The 25,291-nt window shown below is 46.8% G+C and overlaps 1 protein-coding gene across 1 annotated transcript in view; it reads left to right on the forward strand.

Annotated features, from left to right (window-relative positions):
• nAChRbeta1 (nicotinic acetylcholine receptor beta1) overlaps positions 1-25,291 on the forward strand; it is a 35,003-nt gene that overhangs the window by 888 nt on the left and 8,824 nt on the right. The window contains exons 2-5 of the mRNA XM_050169368.3: positions 11,406-11,542; positions 16,044-16,088; positions 16,153-16,262; positions 18,674-19,769. Coding sequence (XP_050025325.1) covers positions 11,406-11,542; positions 16,044-16,088; positions 16,153-16,262; positions 18,674-19,769 — 1,388 coding nt within the window. The remainder of the gene's footprint in view (positions 1-11,405; positions 11,543-16,043; positions 16,089-16,152; positions 16,263-18,673; positions 19,770-25,291) is intronic.

The following is a 25,291-nucleotide window of genomic DNA, read 5'->3' on the forward strand; positions in this document are numbered from 1 at the left end:
ATGTGCCTCGCTCAAGATCTGGTGATCCAATGTTTTTCATGGGGCCGCATGGCCATTGGTTTGCGCACCTAGCGCCGAGCATTGTACCACGTGCTCTTTCACTTGCGAGTCAACCCTTGGACGTGCACGTGCCGGCCGATCCCGTGGCACCTCACTGTGTTGCCGATATCTGCACAAAAGTGATTTTTAAGAGACTCCCGCTCTTCAGCTCACTTATGTACTAGCGACATATCAGAGTTACGCGGTGTGCAATACCTGCGGGTTTAATAGTCTGGAGTTACAAGCATCTTGAAGTTAACATGACCGTGAGAAGGCTGCTTCTGGCCAGGAGTTGGTCACGCTTGTTTAGGGCGGATAAGATTGTGCAAGCGTATTATGATTGCATTGCTCCATCATCATAGAGTGATGCGTTGGTACAAAGTACTTGACGTGAAGCTGCAATAAATGACTTGCTGTCGTGAACGACACTCTGAGACTGCGTTTTTCACGTGCAAGTGATTCGGCAATGATGAAATCCCTAAGGAAACAGCACAGTTTTCTTCTAGAGAAGTCAATAACCTGACTTGTACGTTCATTCATGACGCTGCCCGAGTAAACTCGCTTTGTTCATAAACATATCGCACGGTATGTCCTAGCGGATTACCACTGGAAATTGGATAAACTGCAATCAATAGAAGTATAATTGCTGCAGTAGTAGGTATCACTTTCACATTCTTAGGCTCGATCGAATTCTGCGCGGAAAGAACGCTCAGTGTTTCCTGGCCACATTGTCTTTCTTTAGCACACCCCTCCCCCGCCTCTCTTTCTTACGCCCGTACATCCACAGCTGCCGTACTTTATCGGTTGCGGCGATGAGGACTTGGTGACTTCACACATCAGTATGTTTGTACTTATGAACCACAGATAAATCCTATGAAACAACATTTGAACCGCTCAAGACGTACTGGAGCATTCCCGAAGTGACATCGTCGAAGAACTGGGCTGGCTTAGTGGCATTGCAGACGAAGACAGAAGATTGAGAACAAATGAGGAACGTGAAGAATGAAGAAAAAATGACATCCAAGCACCCTAAGGGTAGACATCGTCATCCACATCATTTCCAGGAACATAAGTTTACTGCGGCGAAGGTTCGATACTGACCCTTTTGGTTCTAGTCTTATTTAGGCCGTAGATATAAAGCGCGGCTTCAACATATGTGGGAATTTGGACAGTTTTAGAAACCAACTCTTGGTCAATTACCTTGGCACAGTTTGGGGAAAGTTCACCATGGTCGCGCTTTCGGTTCCAAGATTTGCTAAACCGCCCAGCCTATCCGAGGGACTACCATCCCCTAGAAACGATAGAATATCCTATCTAGATTTACTGTCGACAAGATTGAACAAGGAAATTATACTAAAATGACGGGGACATTGAAACAGTGCATTCTAGTAGAAGAATCCCATGGAGCGGAAACTTGGAGCATAACAAAGCTTGAGAAGAAGCGAAGGAGCGGGCCACACACAATAGAGGGACAGATGAGAAGCGCCAAGTTAAGATAGATAAAAACACCTGTATTTATTAGGGAGCAGGCTGGTGCTGCTGATATTCTAGTTGATATTAAGAGGACGAGGTCAAGTTGGTCAGGTCATGTAATGAGTAGGAGGAGACAGCCAGCTAAATGGAGTAACAGCGCGGAGTGCAGGACAGCATGAAGCTTAAGGGTTTGCCTTCCTGCTTCACTGAAGTGACGCAGGATATAGCAGAACATAGGAAAGGACAGAACGTGAGAAAGGCATAAAGGAGAGATGCCTCGACCTGCACCACTAATATATCGCAGGTTATAGGAAAGGACACTCGGAATGAACGAATGAAGCCCAACGATCACTTCTTTGATCCTATCCTGTGCGCTGTTGCTTCATTTAGCTATAATATGTACTAGCCAACCCAAATAAGCACAATTTTGAAGACAAGCAGTAATCGGTTAGGGTAACGCTGGGTGCCAAAGGAAGAGAAAGACATTCAAGGACGACACTGAATAAAGGGCTGGGACGAAATTATGACATTTCCAGGCATAGAATGGAACCGGCTAACAAAGGATAGGGGTATCCCACCCTAACCCTTCCTGTCAAATTACAACAAATGCAGGTTGTTTAAACTTTTGATCGCATGGATATATACTGTTTGTGTCTTTTCCTCCCTCTCGTCATCTAGATGCTAAAATGAAGGCAAACAAGTCGAGAGGGAGAGAGAAAGGAGGCCAAGAAAGAGAGGGAGGCCCAATAGATACAGTTTTTTACCGTGCACGGGGGGGGGGGGGGGGGGAGGAGGAAGATGTAGTTAAGATGAATGAAATGGGAAAACACGACTGGGATGCACACCGCAATCACGACGCGAAGCAGCGCGCAGCAAGAACTGACAGCTTCTCTCGCACGTCCGTTAATATCAAGTTGCTTCAGTTAAGTTTATTTTGTTTTCAGTAGTTTTGTAGTGCATTCATCTATAATAGACGCAAAGAGGTTCCGCTAGCGCAAACATGCGTTGTAACCGCAGTCTTAGGCTCCTCCTTTCTCCTAGTGGGAGTCTGGGAGTCTGTCTAGTCTGCCAAGGGCGTTTGCGCGCTAGAACCGTAACGTAGAAACATACAAACTACATGTACGGATGTCTCGTCCCAGCTGGAGGCGTCAGAGCTAGGGCTGCTAGCTGTTACCATAAGAAAAAAAGTAGGGGACGCTTAAGCTTCGCCTTTAAGAGCGATAGCATTCAAAGATCCCTGATTGCTTCTCACGCTTCCCGGCAGCTGCAGCGTATGTAATCGTAATGTTTACCGGGAAAAGCTGGCGGCGCACGCTATGCATGAAGGCGGGCTTTCTGGTGGAACGCGGCCTCTTGCGTGGGCCGCGATGCGGCGGAGGTGAGCGCTAGCGGGAGGTGTTGCAAGGGATCGGGCGCGCCGCTCGACGCCGTGGCCGGTCTATGAATGGTAGAAACGCTGGGAAAATGGTTTGTTTGAGTTTTCGCGTAGCAAGATTATGTTTTCTCGCATATTCAAATTACAATCCGACGCTATCATGTCTGTAGGTTTTGGGTAAGTCGTACTTTGAGATTTTTCTGCCTATTTTAAATTGAGAAATTCAGTTAGTTCAGTAACTTTCTTGCGCTAGATGGAGTGCCTGGGTATGCGTGGTTCGAAATTCCTTTTGCCGAAACGGCGTCTGACGCGCGACGCCGGACGCCGACGCCGGATTTTCTGCGACACGGGGTTTTTAACGCCATCGCGTTAATACGTCCATAGGCAGGAATCATAATGGCGCTGACTTACATTCCAAACGAGATAACTTCTCACTGAACCGCCAAACAATATGTCGGAGCTGTTCCTTAAAGTTCACGGGGGTTGTAATGTGGGCTTGTTCGTTATGCATCTTCAAGGGGTGTACGGTAGCACGATTAAAAGGCGGTACAAAAGAAGACTTACAGGGGCACACACAGCGCTGTGTGTGGCCCTGTGTGTGGCCCTGTGTGTCTTCTTTTGTCCCGTTTTTAAATCGCGCTACCGTACACCCCTTGAAGATGTTGCTTAAAGTTGACAGCTGAATCCAATAGCTTCAAAAAAGTCAGGTAGCTGTCGATCATGATAATATTTAGCGTGGCTTCGCAGCTTCTTTAATTTACTGTACGCCGGGCGCCAATTATAGAACCACGAAGCTCAACTGGAAAGGTGGCGCTAATTAGCACGCTTCTAGAGTTGGAAGCTCGGTCTGTGATGACGAGGACGAGAAAGGAAGGCAGACACTGTGACCCTATACTTCCTTTATAGTCCATTTAGGCACCCAGTATGTCAAATCACCTAGCTCTAGAAGTCACTGAACCTAACAAAGTCAGCCGCACTCACTCATGCTTCACCATTCGTTAAGAGCACATATCTCCCTTCTAAAAGTAATACAATTGCGATTCTAAATATGACCGCAACTATTCTATCTATTTGTCATGAAGTACAAATACATGGACACGGTTGTTAGTAATTGCGGACCATTTGAACGCCCTGTCCATACAGGGTGCGAAACCGGTCGTGGACGCCGTCGCTCAAACAGCAGCGTAATGTCGACGTAGGAGAATGTCGACTACAAAAATATTGAACGAGCAGATTTAGTTTAGAGGTAAAAAAGAACCAACCAAACCAAACCAAACAAAAACAATGAGCACATATAGCTGTGTAAAATGTAGCGTAGCCCTTCTAATGAATTTCACATTCTAATTTTTATTATTCTGATGATTCTTTTCTATTTTGGGCTTGTATTCAGGAAAAGTTCTTGCGTAAGTTAACGCTGGGGCTATCGCCGTGGTGATTGTTCTGTTTTTTACGCCCACCGCCATCATGAGCGACGGGCGCCACAGCGTCGCCCAGTGGGGGAATATCGGGAAGTTGGAGAGGTCAGGGTGAAGGTCAGGCTTTTGAACTGCTGCTCGACAGAGATGAAAGGCGGACATATGAAAGATAGGAACAGAAGCGGCAGATGATGGTAAGGGGGCACGATGATTAAAAAAATATTTGTGATCTCACACACGTGTGGTAGTGATGCTCCGAGCTGTGAGGAACAGCCAGCATTGTCTGCACAGCCTGCATCACTTGCACTATTGTTTTAGCCGCAGGTGTACCCAAACAAGCAAGTACCTGCTGTGGCAAGGTGCTAACCACTTGCTTTATTATCGTCCTTATGTGATAGTTCAACGCTGAGCTTTAGCTGGGCTGCTGTCGTGCGGCCTGAAGGCACGTTTGCGAGTCCAGTCTGGTGCACTTTACTCGAGGATAAGCTATCGGAAGACAGTTTCCAGCTCTTGTGGCCTCCATTCGCGGAGCAGACACCGACGAGGCTACTAATGCGAACGTTAGAAAGGTAGTATGAAGCTAAAGAGAGGCTACAAGGAAGGTAAAGCTTTCAATATGCGTGATTTTTTTCTGCAGTCTAAATGGCTTTGCCATCTTTAGAGAGGAAGAAAGAATAAATTAGGAGAGTGCAGGTAGACCCCTGCTTGCCTGCACAGCGAGAAGTATCATGCAAATGAAAGCCATTATGCTTTACTGTGGTGACGCTGCGGCTGAGCTCGATTGGCTAGCCAAATAAAACTGACACGCCAAGAACGAGGTGGATGACAGAGCAACCATGACAAAAAAAAGGTCCACACGTAGAACCGTCTGCTTGCCTTTTATATAGGTAGTAAACGTTGATTCAACCATGCTGCCGATGTCTGGTTTTCAACGCTTGATCTTATGCTATGCCTTTGGATTGATAGCCTGTTCAATTACCATAGCACGCGCGTGCAGATTTCAATGTGTCAGACAGCTAAACCTTAAGCTGTTAAGAAATAGGAAGCGGTGAAGGACTGGGAAAGAGGGGCTGCGGCTAAGTAGGTCTAATATTTCAACATAACATAGCATGATTATATATATATATATATATATATATATATAAGGCACGAATCTACGCTAAACAGTATTTGTTTGCTCATTCTGCAATGAAGTGACTGCATTTGAGCGAGTAAGTGGTCGAGCAGCTGGAAGTATATCGTGGCTCATAGCCAGTTTATCCAGAGAAATAAAAATTAAATAAGTAAAAGGCCGTGGTCAAACGTTCATATGTGCGCATCAATGTTTAGCCACATTAACGAGAAGTGGGCGTGTTGGATGGAAGGCTGAAAGGGAAGGCGAGTCGATGACGCTTGCGCAAGCCTATGTGTTGGCGCGCAAATGGCTGTCTGCGCGCTGTTGCAGGCGACATTGACAGCGTGCGAGAAATCGTTAGTCGCTTTCCAGCGCCATTGAGGCTCGGCTCCACTGGCGACCCTGGCAGCGAATGGCGGCCGCACTCCGCATATAGACGCGACGTTTTGTATCGTCCAGCGTTTTGTTTCATCAACATCGAACAAATTATAGGGATGCAGGGAGTTATGTATAGCAGATGCACACAGCCGCTTCTCGGGATATAGGTGGTAATGTTCCGATATACCTCTAAATTGATATAGCAGATCCAGTTCACGCATACAGTCATTCATCTATGAAGTATTCAATATCGCATTAGACGTAAAATGTAATCAGCAATTACTTTCACGGCTCAATTTCCTGATCGCTGAGTAAAGCCAATGCAAGCCAGTGCTGTTACGAAGAGAGACATATTTTATTGCTAGGAAATGCAGAGAGGTCGACCTGAGCCAGCGCGCTCTAGCCTGCTACTCGATAATACACAAAATATACGGATGTTGAATGTCTAAGATCCTTTTTATTTTACGACTACGAGAGCGTGTTTCATTGAAACTCGCGGCACACCAGAATCAAAGCACCGCCGCTGATAGGCCTGTTCCTCGTCTTGTGTTTAGCTAATATGAAGACGTATTCAGGCTTCTTGCAAAGCGGCTTCATCTTCGTGCAAGGATACGCTCTGCGAACGAATTCAGCGCCGGTGATTTGAAGGAGAAGAAGCGGACCGAGTACTGGCTGCATCACTCTTATAGTACGTAATAAATTTCTCGAAAAAACTTACTGCTTGACGAAGCGGCATCATGGCCTACAGTTGCCTCAGCCTCATAGCCTACAGAATTGACGGCGCTTTGCTCATTTACATTGCTTGGGCCGTCCTGTCAATATTTAAAGACAGCGTGGTTACTGGTGTTCTCTTATGGTTGCTCAAGGTCTTGATAAGTTGCAGTAAGGCTGTAGTTCTAACATTTTCCAAAGGCAATGACACCGTGCTCGTGAAGGAAGCCGCCTATATTTGCGCTTGCTGAGAAGCCATTTCCTTCATGTGGCAAGCGCTAATATATTTGTCTTCGGCTTTGCTCCCATGCGCCTGTTTTCTTGTGCCACCGACAGTTTGACATGGATTTGGCAAGGCTTCCATTGCAAAAAGGCAAGCCTAGCACATATTGGTTCACAGGAAGCTATAAATTTAGTGACGCACACTGATGCGATGGATGCTGAAAGTATACACCACATGTAGTCGCCAGTACATTCTTTTCTCTTTTTTTCCTACCGTTACGCTCATCTATATTGATTAAAAAGCGGCCGCTTCTCTTGCTAGCGGAACAGCGTTTGCACTTGTCGCATATTCTCGTTGATAATTATTATATAATGTAGTCGACGTATCATTTTATAAGCGATGGATCGTTTTGCTGTAACTTACAACAGGGAATGGTCGCCTAGTAACCGTTTTTGTGACGCATTGAAAAGACTAATGACAGTGCCCATAGCGAAGAGGAGAAAGCAGTTACGCCTTATCGTGTTCAGTCCTATCGTTGCATTCATTGACTCTTAGTTGCAGGCACTGATTTTGTCGCGTCGGTTTGGAAGAACGAGCATAATAAATCTCGGCATCCATTGCTCCGCCTTGGGTGACCATGACATCAATTCGGCTTTATCAGCTGTACAATGCTTGTGGCGAGCTGATTTATTTGCAGTGTGAAAAGACTACTAACCAGCCCAGTTATGCAGAAGTCTTCAAGGTTCAGGAAGTTTCAGGTAGTCAGAAGTTGGGATTCACCCACCAATAGCAAAGATGCTACAAATAGAACCGTTTCCAAATGACCCACTTCATAGAATTCTGCGTGGTACTGTAAGGTGGATGGCTTTTCTTGCACTCTAAGTTGCATGTGTTTACAGAAAGCATAAGACGATTGAGTGGTTTGATTTAGAGAAACAAACCATTCAAATCCAGGAAACACGTGTCGACTGATGCATGCTGCCATTCGTCACATCTCAAGTCGCGCGCCTATATGACATCCTTGAGGAGACCGGGATGTGAAATTTGATGTTGATGGACAAAAATGCTCGCATAACCATGTTCGAAACAATAGTGCACTTCTCGAAATGAACCTGCGATAAAAAAAGGGCAGCCTGATGAACATGGCGTGGTTGGACACATGACAGGCGTCAAACTGCGTAGAACTCAGCTTGTTGGGGAGCAAGCGTGAGGCAGGATGTCTACGAAGACAGGCAACAACAAGAGCTGTTTATGAAGGAGCAATAGCTGTGCCGTTGGGAGTGCGACTAGCACAAATCCTACCGCCATACTTTTGATTTTCTTCATAAGCTATCTAAGCTGCACCGCAAGTCATGACGAAAATGCTACCAAGAAAATACGGTTCAAGCCGACCCAACGCCGCTGTAATTGCAGTGCACACGAAAATGGGTAGACACATAACCTTTACTCGATTCATTTCTTGATTAACTTTCTTTTCTTCAAGACTGGCAATGGCTTACGACAGTGGCTTTTATAAACAATTTTATTAAGCAGGCGAAGGGCTCATATAACGAGGCAAACTGGAAGCTTTGTTCTCCTGATAGTGCTACTAGTCTGCTCGTCTCTGAAGCTAAATCCTTGATGCAAGTATTATTTCTTATGTAAAACGTGGATTTCCGTTGCTTATTTATTTGTTACCCGTACCTTCAGTGGCAGAGGGCATTATCGTAAGGCGGTTACATTGACTAGATTACTCTCACTAGCGAAGAAGAAAGAAAACATATGAAACATCAAACGGCCATAAACGGAATGGTAATTCGCTCACAAAATTAGGTAAGGGATGGGAAAAGCCTTTCAAGGGGGTCCATGAATCATCTGTTAGGCGTTGATGGCGCCTCTGGGGGACAAATACTTGAAAAGCACTTAGGAGGGCCTAACGTTCCCAGCAGTGGTCGCGTCGACAGTAGTTCAGAAAAAAGAAGTCATTGGTGTGGCACAGTGGACAGACAATTTTATACTTGACTTTAACCTACCCGATTCTTGGCGAATCCCCCAGAGTGGGTACGTGTCAGTAGATCACAAGGTTGTACATCTACATGTCGCAGACGATCGAGGGTTCGAATACAGCGGGCATTTCTCCAATACACCCTCTACTTAATATTAATGTTCCCTGTGCTCGTCCATTCTGTTTTCTCTCACTTTTGTTGAAATTCTAGTTATGTCTCTTGAAAAGATAATTCTTTTTCTGAAAGCTTCTTCCCCTGCATCATGGCCTGCGCACAAACATTAAAAAGCAGAAAGCAACGGGATGTTAGGGAGGCTCTGTTCCCGAGTACACGAGTTGGCGCAGAATGCTCACTGCACTAAAGACTCTGCGAGTGATAACTGTGCACCGAAGCACCGCCACAAGGAGACAATAATTGGGGAGTGTTCGAACATTGTCATTGCAGGCCTGCTTGCAGACTGCGGCGCCGCATGCACGATCTCGCCGCACCGTTCATTCGACACGCGCTAATATTGCCGTGTCGACGGCACTTATTCTTTTGCTGAAGAGCGATCGTGTTTTCATTGACACGTGTTGTCCCTGCCAAAAGTGATGCTCAGATAGTGGCACAAGAATCAAGTGCCGGATGCGAAGATTCGTGTGTCCTTCCTTCCCCCTTTCGCGCCAGTCTCGCTTTCCGCTAATACGCGCCGTGCTGCGCTCACCGTGAACGCCAGAACTACTGCTACTCACTGGTAAATTGTCAGCGGCCTTTGTAAATTTGTTCGGTATACTCATAGTAAGCGATAACGAACACCTGATACGAATTTTGGCTTAAGAAAATTTTCCTCTCAGCGTGGCAAGTCAGATATAGCGTCATCGGCACAACTCCATAGTCGCCAGTTGCAGAGAAATATGTTTCAAGGAAGGGAGGCTTGGTAACAGTTGGACCGCGTAAAAGACGAGAGCTTCGCAAGCAAGAAGGCAATACCAATTGATTTTCACGGTAAGGAGAGGTGATGTCGGCCGGCGTGTCCGTCTGTCATAAAGCCAAATAGAAGATATAAAGTGCAAATGGATAAACAAAACAGAAAAGCTGACGAAGAACACAGTTCTCAAATAGACATCAGATGCACTTGAGAACAAAAGAAAAAATCGCTGCAATGGCGTGGGGTCATACGTTTGGTCTCTATTTGAGAGCTTAGCCCCACCGAAATGCGGCCGCTGTGGCCGGGATTCGATCCCGCGACCTCGTGCTCAGCAGCCCAACACCATAGCCACTGAGAAACCACGGCGGGTGACGATTAAGCAAACAAGAAACAAATTGCACCATAAGAAGCACAACGGGTACCTCTGCCTGCCTCGAAGGAATAAAAGTCCGTAAAGAAAATAATCATAAAAAGAACGCGCAATAGAACGTACAGAAGGAAAATATACGAAGAAAGAAAAGAGAGAACATGATGGATAAATAAATTTTCGAGCTAGATATAACGGAATGTCGGGACATGTCGCTGCGATAAGCTTCGAAGGAGGAAGCCAAACATATCACCTCGATGGTCGCATCGAACTGACACCACACGACAACCAGAATTGTACGTGGAGTGCACGAGGCTAAACGGCAAGACTATGTCTGCTACATGTGAGCTGCGCTAAACTGTGCATCGTTTACTCGTTGGACCAGGCAAGGACGTCCAAGAACTCGTTTCTACACACCTACATACGACTGATTTTCTCAGCCTCCTACAAAGAAAGATGCGGGCACAGCTTACAGACTACCAGACAACAACGTCTTATGATTGGCCTGCGCATCCACCGAGGTTTCTTTGTTCTATGATCGACTTCATAGCACGAGCACGATCGACTTCCCATCGCACGAGCACTTCGTTCCAGCCAGTGCGTGGACCCTTGTTGGTGCCTTGATTAGGGCGTGCGTCTATTTACTCTGCCTTAGCAGCCAACTGCCTGCGAAAGCGTAAGAGAAGTTTCGAATGCCAGCTTTCAGCGTAGAAGGGCTTTTTTTATTGCGTTGAGGCCTTTAAACACCTCAAGATATACAAACGACAAGTACACAGGACAAGCACCAGGCTGTGTTTTCCAAGCGCTTGGCCCGCGTTCTTCTTTTTGAGCGCTATCCTATATTGGAGCTTGAAATATAATGGACGTTTGGTTCCGGCAGCCTGATCGCGCTTTGATAGCGAAGCAGCGCAATCGAGTGGCAGCGACTGGATCAGTGAGAGCACGGACCTGCCGCGCGCAGACCACGCGGTTTACGCTGCGCTCGCTATTAATGCGAAAACATTATATATGTCCCACGAGGAAGGAAACAAAGATCAGCGTCGTCAGTGACGTCATCAACGTCTTTATGACGTCAATAGCAATGCAGAAATAAAGTTAGAACAAGTTAGAGTAAGATGACTTAAGGTGGAGTAAAGTGAATTAAGGTGAAGTAAAGTGAATGAATGCGAATAAAAGTGAATTAAGGTGGCTTAAGGGTGTTACAAATTAGAACAAGGTAGATTAGGGTTGAATTGCGAAGAACACGCGACAATGCATGGCGTCACGTATTGTGGACGTAACCAATTAATTAGAGAAGTCATAATGCTTTCGCATTCAGATCACGTAGGGTACTTAGTGACTGTCAATTATTGTTTACTGCTCTCGATAGAGACACATTTCGGGCGACTTTGTACGATGAAATTGCGTTTCGCTTCCAGTTTTGGCATCTGAAGACGAGGAGCGGCTGGTGCGAGATCTTTTTCGGGACTACAACAAGCTGATCCGGCCCGTGGAAATAATGAACATGACGGTGGAAGTGCAGTTTGGGTTGTCATTCATCCAGCTCATCAACGTGGTAAGTATACCGCGTTCACTATGCAACTAGGCTTTGTTTCTTTCTTTTTCTTTTTCTTTTCCTGGTTGACGCAGTTGGCCTTATTCAGTGGGCGCCGCCACTAGCCTTATAGTTTTTACTGTAAAACGACATCACGCGGACAATATCCTGGCAGATCTGATCGTACAGGCGGCAGCGCCTACCACGGTCCTTTTCTGAAACGCGCTTTTATTAGTCTCACGATAGAGATTAAAAAATATAAATAATATGGTGGTCTGTCCTCTGTGTGAATCTCGAGCTTTAGAATTCTGGAGCTCATTGCCAAGTGTACCTACATTGAAACATTTGATCGAATTATATATATATATATATATATATATATATATATATATATATATATATATATATATATATATATATATATATATATATATATATATATATATATATATATCATCATCATCATCAGCCTAGTTACGCCCACTGCAGGGCAAAGGCCTCTCCCATACTTCTCCAACTACCCCGGTCATGTACTAATTGTGGCCATGTTGTCTCTGCAAACGTCTTAATGTCATCTGCCCACCTAACCCTCTGCCGCCCCCTGCTACGCTTCCCTTCTCTTGGAATCCAGTCCGTAGCTCTTAGTGACCATCGGTTATCTTCTCTCCTCATTACATGTCCGGCCCATGCCCATTTCTTTTTCTTGATTTCAACTAAGATGTCGTTTACCCGCGTTTGTTGCCTCACCCAATCTGCTCTTTTCTTATCCCTTAACGTTACACCCATCATTCTTCTTTCCATAGCTCGTTGCGTCGTTCTCAATTTCAGCAGAACCCTTTTCGTAAGCCTCCAGGTTTCTGCCCCATATGTGAGTACTGGTAACACACAGCTGTTGTACACTTTCCTTTTGAGGGATAGTGGCAACCTACTGTTCATGATTTGAGAATGCCTGCCAAACGCACCCCAACCCATTCTTATTCTTCTGGTTATTTCAGTCTCATGATCCGGATCCGTGGTCACTACCTGCCCTAAGTAGATGTATTCCCTTACCACTTCCAGTGTTTCGCTACCTATCGTAAACTGCTGCTCTCTTCCGAGACTGTTAAACAGTACTTTAGTTTTCTGCAGATTAATTTTCAGACCCACCCTTCTGCTTTGCCTCTCCAGGTCAGTGAGCATGCATTGCAATTGGTCTCCTGAGTTACTAAGCAAGGCAATATCATCAGCGAATCGCAAGTTGCTAAGGTATTCTCCATCGACTTTTATCCCCAATTCTTCCCACTCCAGGCCTCTGAATACCTCCTGTAAACATGCTGTGAATAGCATTGGAGATATCGTATCTCCCTGTCTGACGCCTTTCTTTATAGGGATTTTGTTGCTTTCTTTGTGGAGGACTACGGTGGCTGTGGAGCCGCTATAGATATCTTCCAGTATTTTTACATATGGCTCATCTACACCCTGATTCCGTAATGCCTCCATGACTGCTGAGGTTTCGACTGAATCAAACGCTTTCTCGTAATCAATGAAAGCTATATATAAGGGTTGGTTATATTCTGCACATTTCTCTATCACTTGATTGATAGTGTGAATATGGTCTATTGTTGAGTAGCCTTTACGGAATCCTGCCTGGTCCTTTGGCTGACAGAAGTCTAAGGTGTTCCTGATTCTATTTGCGATTACCTTAGTAAATACTTTGTAGGCAACGGACAGTAAGCTGATCGGTCTATAATTTTTCAAGTCTTTGGCGTCCCCTTTCTTATGGATTAGGATTATGTTAGCGTTCTTCCAAGATTCCGGTACGCTCGAGGTTATGAGGCATTGCGTATACAGGGTGGCCAGTTTCTCTAGAACAATCTGACCACCATCCTTCAACAAATCTGCTGTTACCTGATCCTCCCCAGCTGCCTTCCCCCTTTGCATAGCTCCTAAGGCTTTCTTTACTTCTTCTGGCGTTACCTGTGGGATTTCGAATTCCTCTAGGCTATTCTCTCTTCCACTATCGTCGTGGGTGCCACTGGTACTGTATAAATCTCTATAGAACTCCTCAGCCACTTGAACTATCTCGTCCATATTAGTAACGATATTGCCGGCTTTGTCTCTTAACGCACACATCTGATTCTTGCCTATTCCTAGTTTCTTCTTCACTGTTTTTAGGCTTCCTCCGTTCCTGAGAGCCTGTTCAATTCTATCCATATTATAGTTCCTGATGTCCGCTGTCTTACGCTTGTTGATTAACTTAGAAAGTTCTGCCAGTTCTATTCTAGCTGTAGGATTAGAGGCTTTCATACATTGGCGTTTCTTGATCAGATCTTTCGTCTCCTGCGATAGCTTACTGGTTTCCTGTCTAACGGCGTTACCACCGACTTCTATTGCGCACTCCTTAATGATGCCCATGAGATTGTCGTTCATTGCTTCAACACTAAGGTCCTCTTCCTGAGTTAAAGCCGAATACCTGTTCTGTAGTTTGATCCGGAATTCCTCTAGTTTCCCTCTTACCGCTAACTCATTGATTGGCTTCTTGTGTACCAGTTTCTTTCGTTCCCTCCTCAAGTCTAGGCTAATTCGAGTTCTTACCATCCTGTGGTCACTGCAGCGTACCTTGCCGAGCACGTCTACATCTTGAATGATGCCAGGGTTCGCGCAGAGTATGAAGTCGATTTCATTTCTAGTCTCACCATTCGGGCTCCTCCACGTCCACTTTCGGCTAACCCGCTTGCGGAAAAAGGTATTCATTATACGCATATTATTCTGTTCTGCAAACTCTACTAATAATTCTCCTCTGCTATTCCTAGAGCCTATGCCATATTCCCCCACTGACTTGTCTCCAGCCTGCTTCTTGCCTACCCTGGCATTGAAGTCGCCCATCAGTATAGTGTATTTTGTTTTGACTTTACCCATCGCCGATTCTACGTCTTCATAAAAGCTTTCGACTTCCTGGTCATCATGACTAGATGTAGGAGCGTAGACCTGAACAACCTTCATTTTGGACCTCTTATTAAGTTTCACAACAAGACATGCCACCCTCTCGTTAATGCTATAGAATTCCTGTATGTTACCAGCTATTTCCTTATTAATCAGGAATCCGACTCCTAGTTCTCGTCTCTCCGCTAAGCCCCGGTAGCACAGTACATGCCCGTTTTTTAGCACTGTATATGCTTCTTTTGTCCTCCTAACCTCACTGAGCCCTATTATATCCCATTTACTACCCTCTAATTCCTCCAATAACACTGCTAGACTCGCCTCACTAGATAGCGTTCTAACGTTAAACGTTGCCAGGTTCAGATTCCAATGGCGGCCTGTCCGGAGCCAGGTATTCTTAGCACCCTCTGCAGCGTCACAGATCTGACCGCCGCCGTGGTCAGTTGCTTCGCGGCTGCTGGGGACTGAGGGCCGGGGTTTGATTGTTGTATTCATATAGGAGGTTGTGGCCAAGTACTGCACCAGGGTGGCCAATCCTGCTATATATATATGGCCAATCCTATACATATATATATATATATATATATATATATATATATATATATATATATATATATATATATATATATATATATATATATATATATATATATATATATATATATGTAATATAATGTAATATTCTTGTGCCCGTTAACGGTGCCTTCAAGAGTTTTGAAGTTTTCATGGAACTTCTCCATGTTACTAAAGACGCTATTACTCTAGCAGAACCCATTACTTTCGTTTTGCATGGTACAAAGTCACATGGAATATCTTTTGCGAATTACGGTACTCCGCCTGATTAGGTGGAGAGCCTGAAAGTAACACGCTCCTGCACACTCCGTGCGTCTTTAAAAGTGCAGAAAGGCATTAATGAGTCCGATCATATAGTGCAACCAAAGCGTTACAGTTGTACGAGGGTGCGAATCTGAAGCGGCGACCACGTGGAATGCATTGCAGGCGAAGTATCGTTGCGCCTAATTCGCCGTACTTGGTGCCCAAGCGGATATCTCGAATGAAATACACTCCATGTATCTTCTTCGCTTCTATTTTACAAATTTCGGGCAGTTGCCATGGCTTTCCTGCAAGCAAACCAATTCTCCTAACAGCAGCGGCCTCATGAAACGAACTTGCAGCCCTTTTTCGATGTGGCGCCACTTGGAGTCGGTGCGTCCGCATGCACTGCACAACGACCTCGTTAAAGCAACTAGCTCTCCTTAGTGGAACAAGTTTCGGCCATCATTGAAGCACGGTTAACCGCGTAGCGTGAGGTGGGCGCTCCGACGTCATACAGAAAAGACGTTGGACATACGTCTCATGTGGTCGCCGCTTAACGGAGATTCAGGGAGCGCATTCACCTTGAAGATTTCAGATCACTGCACTTGCCGCATAACAATGCCTCTCTGCGCTGTTCCTCAATTCTTAACAAATGCTTTAGAGTTGTATCGCATCTGCCACTATGACGTACTGCATGATAAAAAAGCCCGTTGTTGATTGGATCTCGCTGCGCGTTTGTCCCGCGCGCGTCACTACAGTGGCATCTCTCCGTTTTGCGTGTTTTCAGAACGAGAAGAATCAAATCATGACGTCCAACGTGTGGCTGCAGCTGGTAAGTGGGAATTTGTTGGCTTCGCTATCGTGGGCATCCCTCGAGCCGCCTGCGGTCGCTGCAGGTCTGGACCGACTACCAGCTCAAATGGGACGAGGCGGACTACGGCGGCATTTCGGTGCTGCGGCTGCCTCCGGACAAGGTCTGGAAGCCGGACATCGTGCTCTTCAACAAGTGAGCGAACGCTGCCTGACTCTACTACTAGCAGTCTTGCACTCAGCCATTTTCGCTGCTTGCTGAAAGAAGTTCAGGCACTGTGGTGCTATACGAAAAAATAAAACATTGACAGCTGGCCAGGACGTACATATCACCTTGACATTGTCACTGCGCGTGCTATAGTATACCTTGAAATTCACGCGAACGGTCTTATTTGCAAGTTCGTGAGCATTTCTTAACGACTATATCATTATGCTAAAGGAACTACAGAGGGGCACATTGACGGAAACAATATTGATAGAAATTTTCATTCGGGACTCTTGTCTTCATCACAATACTTCCCTTTCATTATTTCTTCGAGCTTATATTGAGGCAGTATATAACCACCATCCAATACAGGTCTGTACATCGCAAGGTAGAGAGAGAGAGTTAACGCTTTATTGTGCACGGGGCTGAAACTTCCTAATTGGGTAAGGAGGAGGGCATCGCAAGCTAAATGAGCCATGGGACACTTTTCCATGCCCTCTCTTTGTGCCACTTTTCTCCCTTTCCCAGAATATGAAGCAAAACACTTAACTTTCCTGCCTTTTCTCTTCACACTTCTCTCCTTTGGGTATAGTGTCCGGGACGCTGTCATGACACTAAGGTAGAGCACCCGGCCCGCACTCCGAGAGAGCTCGGGTCAAATCCTAGATCAAAGCTTACCATAGTTTTCTCGCTTTTTGTTTAGCAAAACCTACGCGATGACGGCTATGCACGCAACTTAAAACCAAGAAGATGACTTCTCAAAAATTTTCTTTCACCACCTCTGCGGTCGAGGTTCGTCGCACGACTGCTATATAGTTATTAATCATCGGGAGATCGATGTACCTGAACTACCTAATGCAGGGCTGGTAGGGAGTTCGAGCTGGCGCAACGTTCAGAGTCTCTTATAATCGGGTCAATTCAAGGTCATTTGCATGGCCTTGGAACTGCAGTCTTGGCAATGCAGTACGGTGTATCACGCAAATATGCAGCACCCCTGTCCATCATAACAATACCACACTTTCCAGCATATCAAAGATAAAAGAAAAGCAAGGAATATTTAGTTCATGGTAACTATTTCTTGAGTTGTGTTATGTTTCTAGGGGTGTCTCACAGTAAATGTGACGAGCCAAAGAGACGTCTTCCTGTACGCTTCCAAATGTCGGTGACGTAAGACGTCGGGAGGCGTAGTCAGTATATGCATATGCCTGTTCTATACAATGCAATAGAATGCAATATACTCAGTAATACGAAGTGCTGATGATTTTTCTCTCGCGGCATCGCTGTTGAGGCGTCCTTCTTGAAATAGGCAATTATATGCGGTGCCCGAGGCAAGAGACTCCCCTAGCCTCAGCAACCATTGCTATTTATTTCCCTCCCACCTCCCCCTGCACTGCCCATCGAGGAGCAACGAGCACGATTCGGAACGTGTATTCACGAGTCCAAGTGTGAAGCGTGCAGTGCAGTTTACATGTATTTACACGTAGCCAGTGCCAGTGAAGCGCGCCCTACGCTATTGCCACAGACTTCGCCATTGCTGCGGTACAACGAGGGGCGTCCAAGCTAAGCCTGAAGTTGTCGCCAACAAACAAAGACATATTTATGTGAGTGAAAACCATAACTATTATCTGATGTAGTTGCGTGCCGCTGCTTATTCCAGTTTTTTTGTTGTGACTGGAAGTGGTAAGCGCGTAAAATTTTACGCTCTTTAGATAGTCTGGAAGCTTGCTTCGCATTATAATTTCCCCATCATCATGGTTTCCTAGAAAGCTCTTTGAAGGCACAAGGAGTTTGAAATCCTTAATGTAGGTGCAATAGCTACAGTGCAGACGTGGCTATATACAGAACAGACGTAGAACGAGCATTCCTCGCGCTCGAACAGAAGTTGACCTGCGTGAGTAACCTGGTTTTTCGTTTCTTTATTTACATCTTACATTGGAGCCTTGCGCACATCATGACAAGGCGAGATTAGCATACATTGTTGCTGGAGACTGTAAGCACAGGCTGAGTCTTTAAAGAGAAGCCTTGGCACAATTCTGCCTGCAAGGGGAATCAAGGGGAGCGCTTTCTGTAGCTCTTGTTTTCCGGACAGCCCATTTTTACTATCACACGGGCTTTGCGATTAATTCAACCAGTGGTTCCTTAGAGGTAAGTTTTGTCCTAGTTGTAATATACTTCTACACTCATGACAGGCTTTCATGCATTCCTGCTTATCGAAAGTTGCAAGTTGTGCCAAGAACCCTGGCATGGCACTAAGCTAAGTCCTAATGATGCGTGATGCAGCGCTAGTGCAAGAACCATTGGCGTTTCCAGCTGATTGGCTAACTGCGGTGTAAGTGCGGGAAATAGGATCGGCTGTAAACAACAGGTGCTCTGTGTACGAGAGCGTCGCTTCTCCCCCGCAGCGCGGACGGCAACTACGAGGTGCGCTACAAGTCGAACGTGCTCATCTACCCTAGCGGCCAGGTGATGTGGGTGCCGCCGGCCATCTACCAGAGCTCGTGCACCATCGACGTGACGTACTTCCCGTTCGACCAGCAGAAGTGCGTGATGAAGTTCGGCTCGTGGACGTTCAACGGCGACCAAGTGTCCTTAAAGCTGTATAACGACAACTACTGGGTGGACCTGTCCGACTACTGGAAGAGCGGCACCTGGGACATCGTGGAGGTTCCGGCGTTCCTCAACCGGCACAACAACAGCAAGCAGCAGCGGCCCACGGAGACAGACATCTCCTTCTACATCACCATCCGCCGCAAGACGCTCTTCTACACGGTCAACCTGATCCTGCCCACGGTGCTCATCTCGTTCCTCTGCATACTGGTCTTCTACCTGCCGGCCGAAGCCGGCGAGAAGGTGACGCTGGGCATCTCCATCCTGCTCTCGCTGGTCGTCTTCCTGCTGCTCGTCTCCAAGATCCTGCCGCCCACGTCGCTGGTGCTGCCGCTGATCGCCAAGTACCTGCTATTCACCTTCCTCATGAACACCATGTCGATCCTGGTGACCGTGATCATCATCAACTGGAACTTCCGCGGCCCGCGCACGCACCGCATGCCCAACTGGATCCGCGTCCTCTTCCTCAAGTACCTGCCGGCCATGCTGCTCATGAAGCGGCCGCACAAGACGCGCCTGCGCTGGATGATGGAGATGCCAGGCGTCGGCATGCACCACTACCACCCGAGGCCGCCGCCGCCGCCGCCCGCCGCCGCGGCCGTGCCTCCCGCGGTGCCGCCGCCCCCTCCGCCGCCGCCGCCCGCGCACCACCTGGCGGCCAAGCACGGCGGCGGCAAGCACGAGTGCCTCGAGCTGGCCGACGTGCACCACCCCAACTGCACGCGCAAGGCGGCCGGCCCGCCGGCGCTGGCCGGCGGCCGCCGGGACTCGGTCGACGGCCGCGACTCGGCCGCGGGCGACGTGCTCTACCTCAGCCCGGAGGCGTACCGCGCCACCGAGGCGATCGAGTTCATCGCCGAGCACCTGCGCTGCGAGGACGAGTACATTCAGGTGCGTCTCCCTTTCCTTCGCCCCGTCGAGGCTATAGCTGTTTGCGTGTTGTTATTTGGCCGGATGTGGTGGTATACCGTCAGTTTCATTTATCGTCATAGATCGGCAACATGAGCCTAAACTGCTCAATCGCCAATAATTTCGCAGGATATGCACTCACTCACACTCACACTCGGAAGAGAACAGCAGTTTACGATAGGTGGCGAGGCACGGAAGTGGTAAGGGACTTAGGGCAGGTAGTGACCGCGGATCTGGATCATGAGACTGAAATAATCAGAAGAATAAGAATGGGCTGTGGTGCGTTTGGCAGGCATTCTCAGATCATGAACGGCAGGTTGCCATTATCCCTCAAGAGAAAAGTGTATAACACCTGTGTCTTACCAGTACTAATGTACGGGGCAGAAACCTGGAGGCTTACGAAAAGGGTTGTACTTAAATTGAGGACAACGCAACGAGCTATGGAAAGAAGAATGATGGGTGTAATGTTAAGAGATAGGAAGAGAGCAGATTGGGTGAGGGAACGAACGCGAGTTAATGACATCTTAGTTGAAATCAAGAAAAAGAAATGGGCATGGGCAGGGCGTGTGATGAAGAGGGAAGATAACTGATGCTCATTAAGGGTTACGGACTGGATTCCAAGAGAAGGGAAGCGTAGCAGGGGGCGGCAGAAATGTTAGGTGAGCGGATGGGATTAAGAAGTTTGTAGGGACAACATGGCCACAATTAGCACATGACCTGGGTAGTTGGAGAAGTATGGAAGAGGCCTTTGCCCTGCAGTGGGCATAGCCAGGCTGTTGATAATGCTGATGATGACGACACTCATGTGTGCTGACACTCGGCTGTGCTCACCACTCCCGTTGCTCACGCCCGTTCATACTCAACGACGCTCAATCGCGTTCATAGTCGCCTCCGGTCTCATTTACCGGCGCTCTCTCACATGCACGCTCACGTCCATTTACACTCACTGACAATCACTCACGTCCACTCAAAATCACCGTCACTGACATTCGTTTGTTTTCATGTGAACTGTCATTAACTCCTTTTTTTTTTCACTCACGTCCACTCGAACTCACCGGCCCACTCACTCACACCACTCACACCCTTCGTCTCTCACTAAAGCTGCACCTTACACCTGCGAAGTGATTGTGGGGCAAGTACCCGTAAGTGTACCCGTCAATGCCCAATATCCGCAAGTATGCCGCGGCTACGGAAGTCACCAGATCAGCTGCATCTGCAAAGCTTTATTTATTTATGTTTATTTATTTATTTATTTATTTTTCTTGTAATGTTTCTTATAATTGTCGTTGTCTGCAACCTGTATCCTCTTGTCTCAATATGCTCTCAGTTTATGTGGCAAAGTGCCCTCCGGAAAAGCACCCGCTTCAAATGCACGCTGCGGCGATGCCCGCTTGAGCACTTCGAGGAAGTGCCGCGCAGCTTGAGGGACGCAAAAACTGCATATATTTGTTCCTTCTGGTTATTTATGGTCTGGGGATTAATTACTGAGCGAGCCAGTGAGTTAGTGAACTTAGGGGGTGAATTGAGCGAATAAGCGAGACGGCAAGACAGCTGCTGTGTGCAGTCGAGCTCAGCTCGTTGGAGAGGTGATGGCATAATTCCGCCCTCATGCGGACATCTGTCTCCTCACAAGTCTCCACATTTGATTGTGGGTGTGCTTTTCAGTACTAACACTCTTGTCTGCCTCTGCTGTCTTAACTGACGCACTTATCCAATCCATCATTCTCGTTCTGGGAGAAATGCAAGCAGTTTATTATAGCAGTACCTGCAGAATCTGCCGTTGCAGCGATATTGAAAAAGGTGACATGTGTTACCTTTTTATTTCCCTTAGCATAGTGGGCCTGTTGGTAAATTTTTGGAGCTGCTTAAATTTTGAACATGCTTTGTTACTGTAACTATGACACGCAATTACCATTTTTCCTTCTATTTTTCCTTTTTTTTCTTGAGTAAGGCTTTGTTACACAGCTGTCCTCCAATCAAAGAAACAGCCTGATTAAAGTTTTAAACGCGTAATTATTTCTGTGCCTAACCAACGATGAAACCCGTCCGTCCGTCCGTCCGTGCGTCCATCACGCAAGCGAATCGGTTTCAAGATAGAGCCCGCAGCAGCGAGCAAATTGACCTTTGTGCTGCCTCTCGCTTCAACGCGAACTGAGCGGCGAGAACACAGCGTACACGAAGCTATCAGCACTCGGCGCACTGTGTCCCCATCGCATGTCGCTTTCAAGATAGGGTCCGGGCGGCCGCGCCATACGCAGGCTCCGCCCCAGTACGGTTGATCATGGTTGATAAAGGTTCGCATCGAGAAGAGGCAGCGTCATAGACCATGTCTACATACGAGGTCTACCAAACGCGACACTGTTCAATTACGTCACGTACTTACAGCAGGCATCGGCCAGTGCCCATCTTCCGCGAAGCAGCGGCATCATCCAAACATACTATCATCCAATTTTAAGATAAAGAAAAAAAAACGCAACAAGGACCAAACAAGTGACAGTGCACATAATAAATGTTGCGTATATGTGCTTCATTTACAAAATCTCGTACTTTCATCCCACGCCCATATCTTCTGTGAGTTATCTATAACACGAGTGAACATTGCTACTACTCGCCTTTCCGTCGTCTCCTGCTGGTCTCAGTTAACATTTCAGTGTTGCAACCACGCTTCTCAGTTTCACGATTCTTTCGCGGTGTTTGTCGCAATTATACCAAGCACAGCTGCATACGACGACGAAACAGCAGGCGATTAGTAGCAAATGCTTATCCGTCATTTGGATAACACCTACAGGAACATACTTCTGCGTGTAATTTTTTTTCGTGCAGCTTGCCCTGCAGCATATATATTCATTTAAGTAAAATGTGGAAGCCCTCGTCGTATAAAAAATTGCTGTTGTGGCTTAGCCAACATGTGGTTCATGAGCTAATGCCCATAACAGTGCCTGTTTGACTCTTTCGTAGCTTGGTTGCTCTTAGCACTCTTTCTCGAGAGGCGCCTTATTAAGTTGCACAAAGAGCTATCGTGCTGTGGATACGAAATGACGCGGTGGCGTACTGTCAATAGCGTTTATTCGAAAAAAAGTTATTTCGGTGTCATGGATTCTAAAGTGGGAATCGGGACGTTGCTGCCTCATGAACACACCTTTTGAGTATTTCGGGCTTCAGAGCAACTATGTTTATTTTTCTCGAGTAGATCACAGTTTGCACTGTCACGCGCGCTTTTGCAGATACGTTGAGGCAAGAAAGAAATAACGTCGGATTATTGGCAAATATTGTAACTGGGGCTGTGCAACCAGTCCTACGTCAGAACGTACCGATCAGCGACGCCATTTCGTTGAATTACATGGTTTACTTCCTCTTCCTTTTTTTCTTTCTGTTTTCAATCTGCATTGAAGCACCATCTTCTGCCGATAAAAAGCGATCATTTGGGATTTAATTAATCAGCTGCTTAACTCTGCTTTTGACCGACATTGTTTGCGAGCAGGGGCACGATGCCAAAGGTAATTGGCATATTTTGCACATATGTTGGGATAACAAAAAGGCAATCAATTTGATTTTAATTGTATTACAAAAGGGCGCTTAAGTCTAAAATTCAGTATGTTCTAAACGCAAAAGCATAAGACAAGTTTTGATTTGCACGCAGAACAATAAATAACGATTAAAGGCATGATTTCTCGATTTTCTTCGAAAGCAAACTTCGCACCGATAAAAACAAACTATTTGAATTTCGTTTCTAAAGTACAAATCCTTCCAGTAACTTCTCATCGCTTTCGTTATCTTGCCTTTCCATCGCGCTTATCCCTCCTACAGTATACACGGTAGTAAACCAAGTGTACAACCATCCTTCCCTTCCTTTTCTTTCCCTAACACAGGTAACATACTTCTGCTACAATTTGACCATATCACCGCTATCTTCTGTGAAAATGCAAAACTAGCATTCCCCCAAAGCCGGTTTCCACAAAACAGCGTCGCCGCGCCAGTTTTGTCGTGTACCACAAGCTGTTGCTGCACGTCTTGGCGGCTCCATTGACCGCCGCCAGTGCTTTGTTCTTTCTGCCGCTAGCGCTCATCTTCTTTATTTACCTTGCTTCCTTTTCTGCGCTGCACTTTCCACTGTGCATCGCTCGTCTCGCGCGAGTGGATCGATTAAGGAGCCGCCAGCTTTTGCTACTACAAAAGTTAACAGGTCGCTCTCGTGTTTAATCCTACAACTCTGTCTTGGTCACTGCGTCCATATTGTCACGAGCCTTCAGAAGTGCTCTTGGAGGTTTAATAAACCGCAGAGCAGCTGGCTCCTGGAAAAAGCGTCCGTCAGGGATGGCTCGCGAGCAGGGAAGGGAAGCGCGTCTTCTTTGTTTTTTTCTTTTAGGCTCGACCCACTCTTGCCCTCGACCCACTCTTGCCCGCGACCCACTACCCACATGTGGCATTATCCCCCATTCCGAACAGAAGCACCGTCTCGATGCTGCAAGATAGGCGTAAGCAATAAAAACAAAACAAACTAAAAAATAACACAACGCAGGCAGAACGAAAGTACGAACTAAAGAATAACACAACGCAGGCAAAACGAAAGTACGAAAAAAGAAAAGGAAACGCTCCGCTGGCACAATTAATGAACAGAGAGTCAAGCTCACCAAGATAAATGAAAAGCAGAAACAAAGAAGGATGAATGAGAGAAAAAAAATCACGAACTCGCAGTGTACGGCTTCATGCGCACAACATGAAGTATGTCCGACCTTGGTTGTCGTTGTGTCCGGGTCCGAGTCTGCGATGTTGTGTCCGGGACCACTTCGTAGTTAACGTCACCGACGCGGCGTAGTACTTTATGCGGTCCAAAAAATACTGGCTCAGCAACTTTTCACCGAGGCCACGGCGGCGAACAGGGGTCCACACTCAAACTTGGTCTCCGGGGTTGTAGGACACGTCGCTGTGGCGGATGTTGTTGCTTCGTGCGTCCATCTGCTGCCACTGGCCCCGCGCGAGCTGCCGAGCTTGCTCGGCACGCTCACTAAATTCATCGGCGTCAGCTGTCAAGTGGTCGCCGTCTGGACACGGCAGTGTAGCATCCAGCATCGCCTGGCCTACGCGACCGTAGAGAAGGCGAAATGGTGCGAATCGCGCCCTCTCTTGCACGGCGGTGTTACACGCAAAGATCACGTAAGATCCGATCCCATGTTTTGTGTTGGACGTCGATGTACATGGAGATCATGTCTGCGATCGTCTTATTTGGTCGCTCGGTAAGTCCCTCGGTCTGTGGATGATACGCGGTCGTAATTCGATGCCTGGTGTTGCTTAATTCAAAAACTTCACCAGTAAGCTGGGCAGTGAATGCTGTCCCTCTGTCGGTTATGACAGTGGAGGGAGCACCGGGACGCAGTACGATGTGGCGCATGAAGAATTGCGCGACCTCTGAAGCCGTGGCTCGTGGAATCGCCTGCGTCTCAGCATAACGTGTTAAATAATCAGTCGCGAACGATCACGCATTTGTTGCCGTCGGCAGAAAGAGT

The sequence above is a fragment of the Dermacentor andersoni genome, chromosome 3 (genome assembly GCF_023375885.2).
Source record: "Dermacentor andersoni chromosome 3, qqDerAnde1_hic_scaffold, whole genome shotgun sequence".
Taxonomy (NCBI): domain Eukaryota; kingdom Metazoa; phylum Arthropoda; class Arachnida; order Ixodida; family Ixodidae; genus Dermacentor; species Dermacentor andersoni.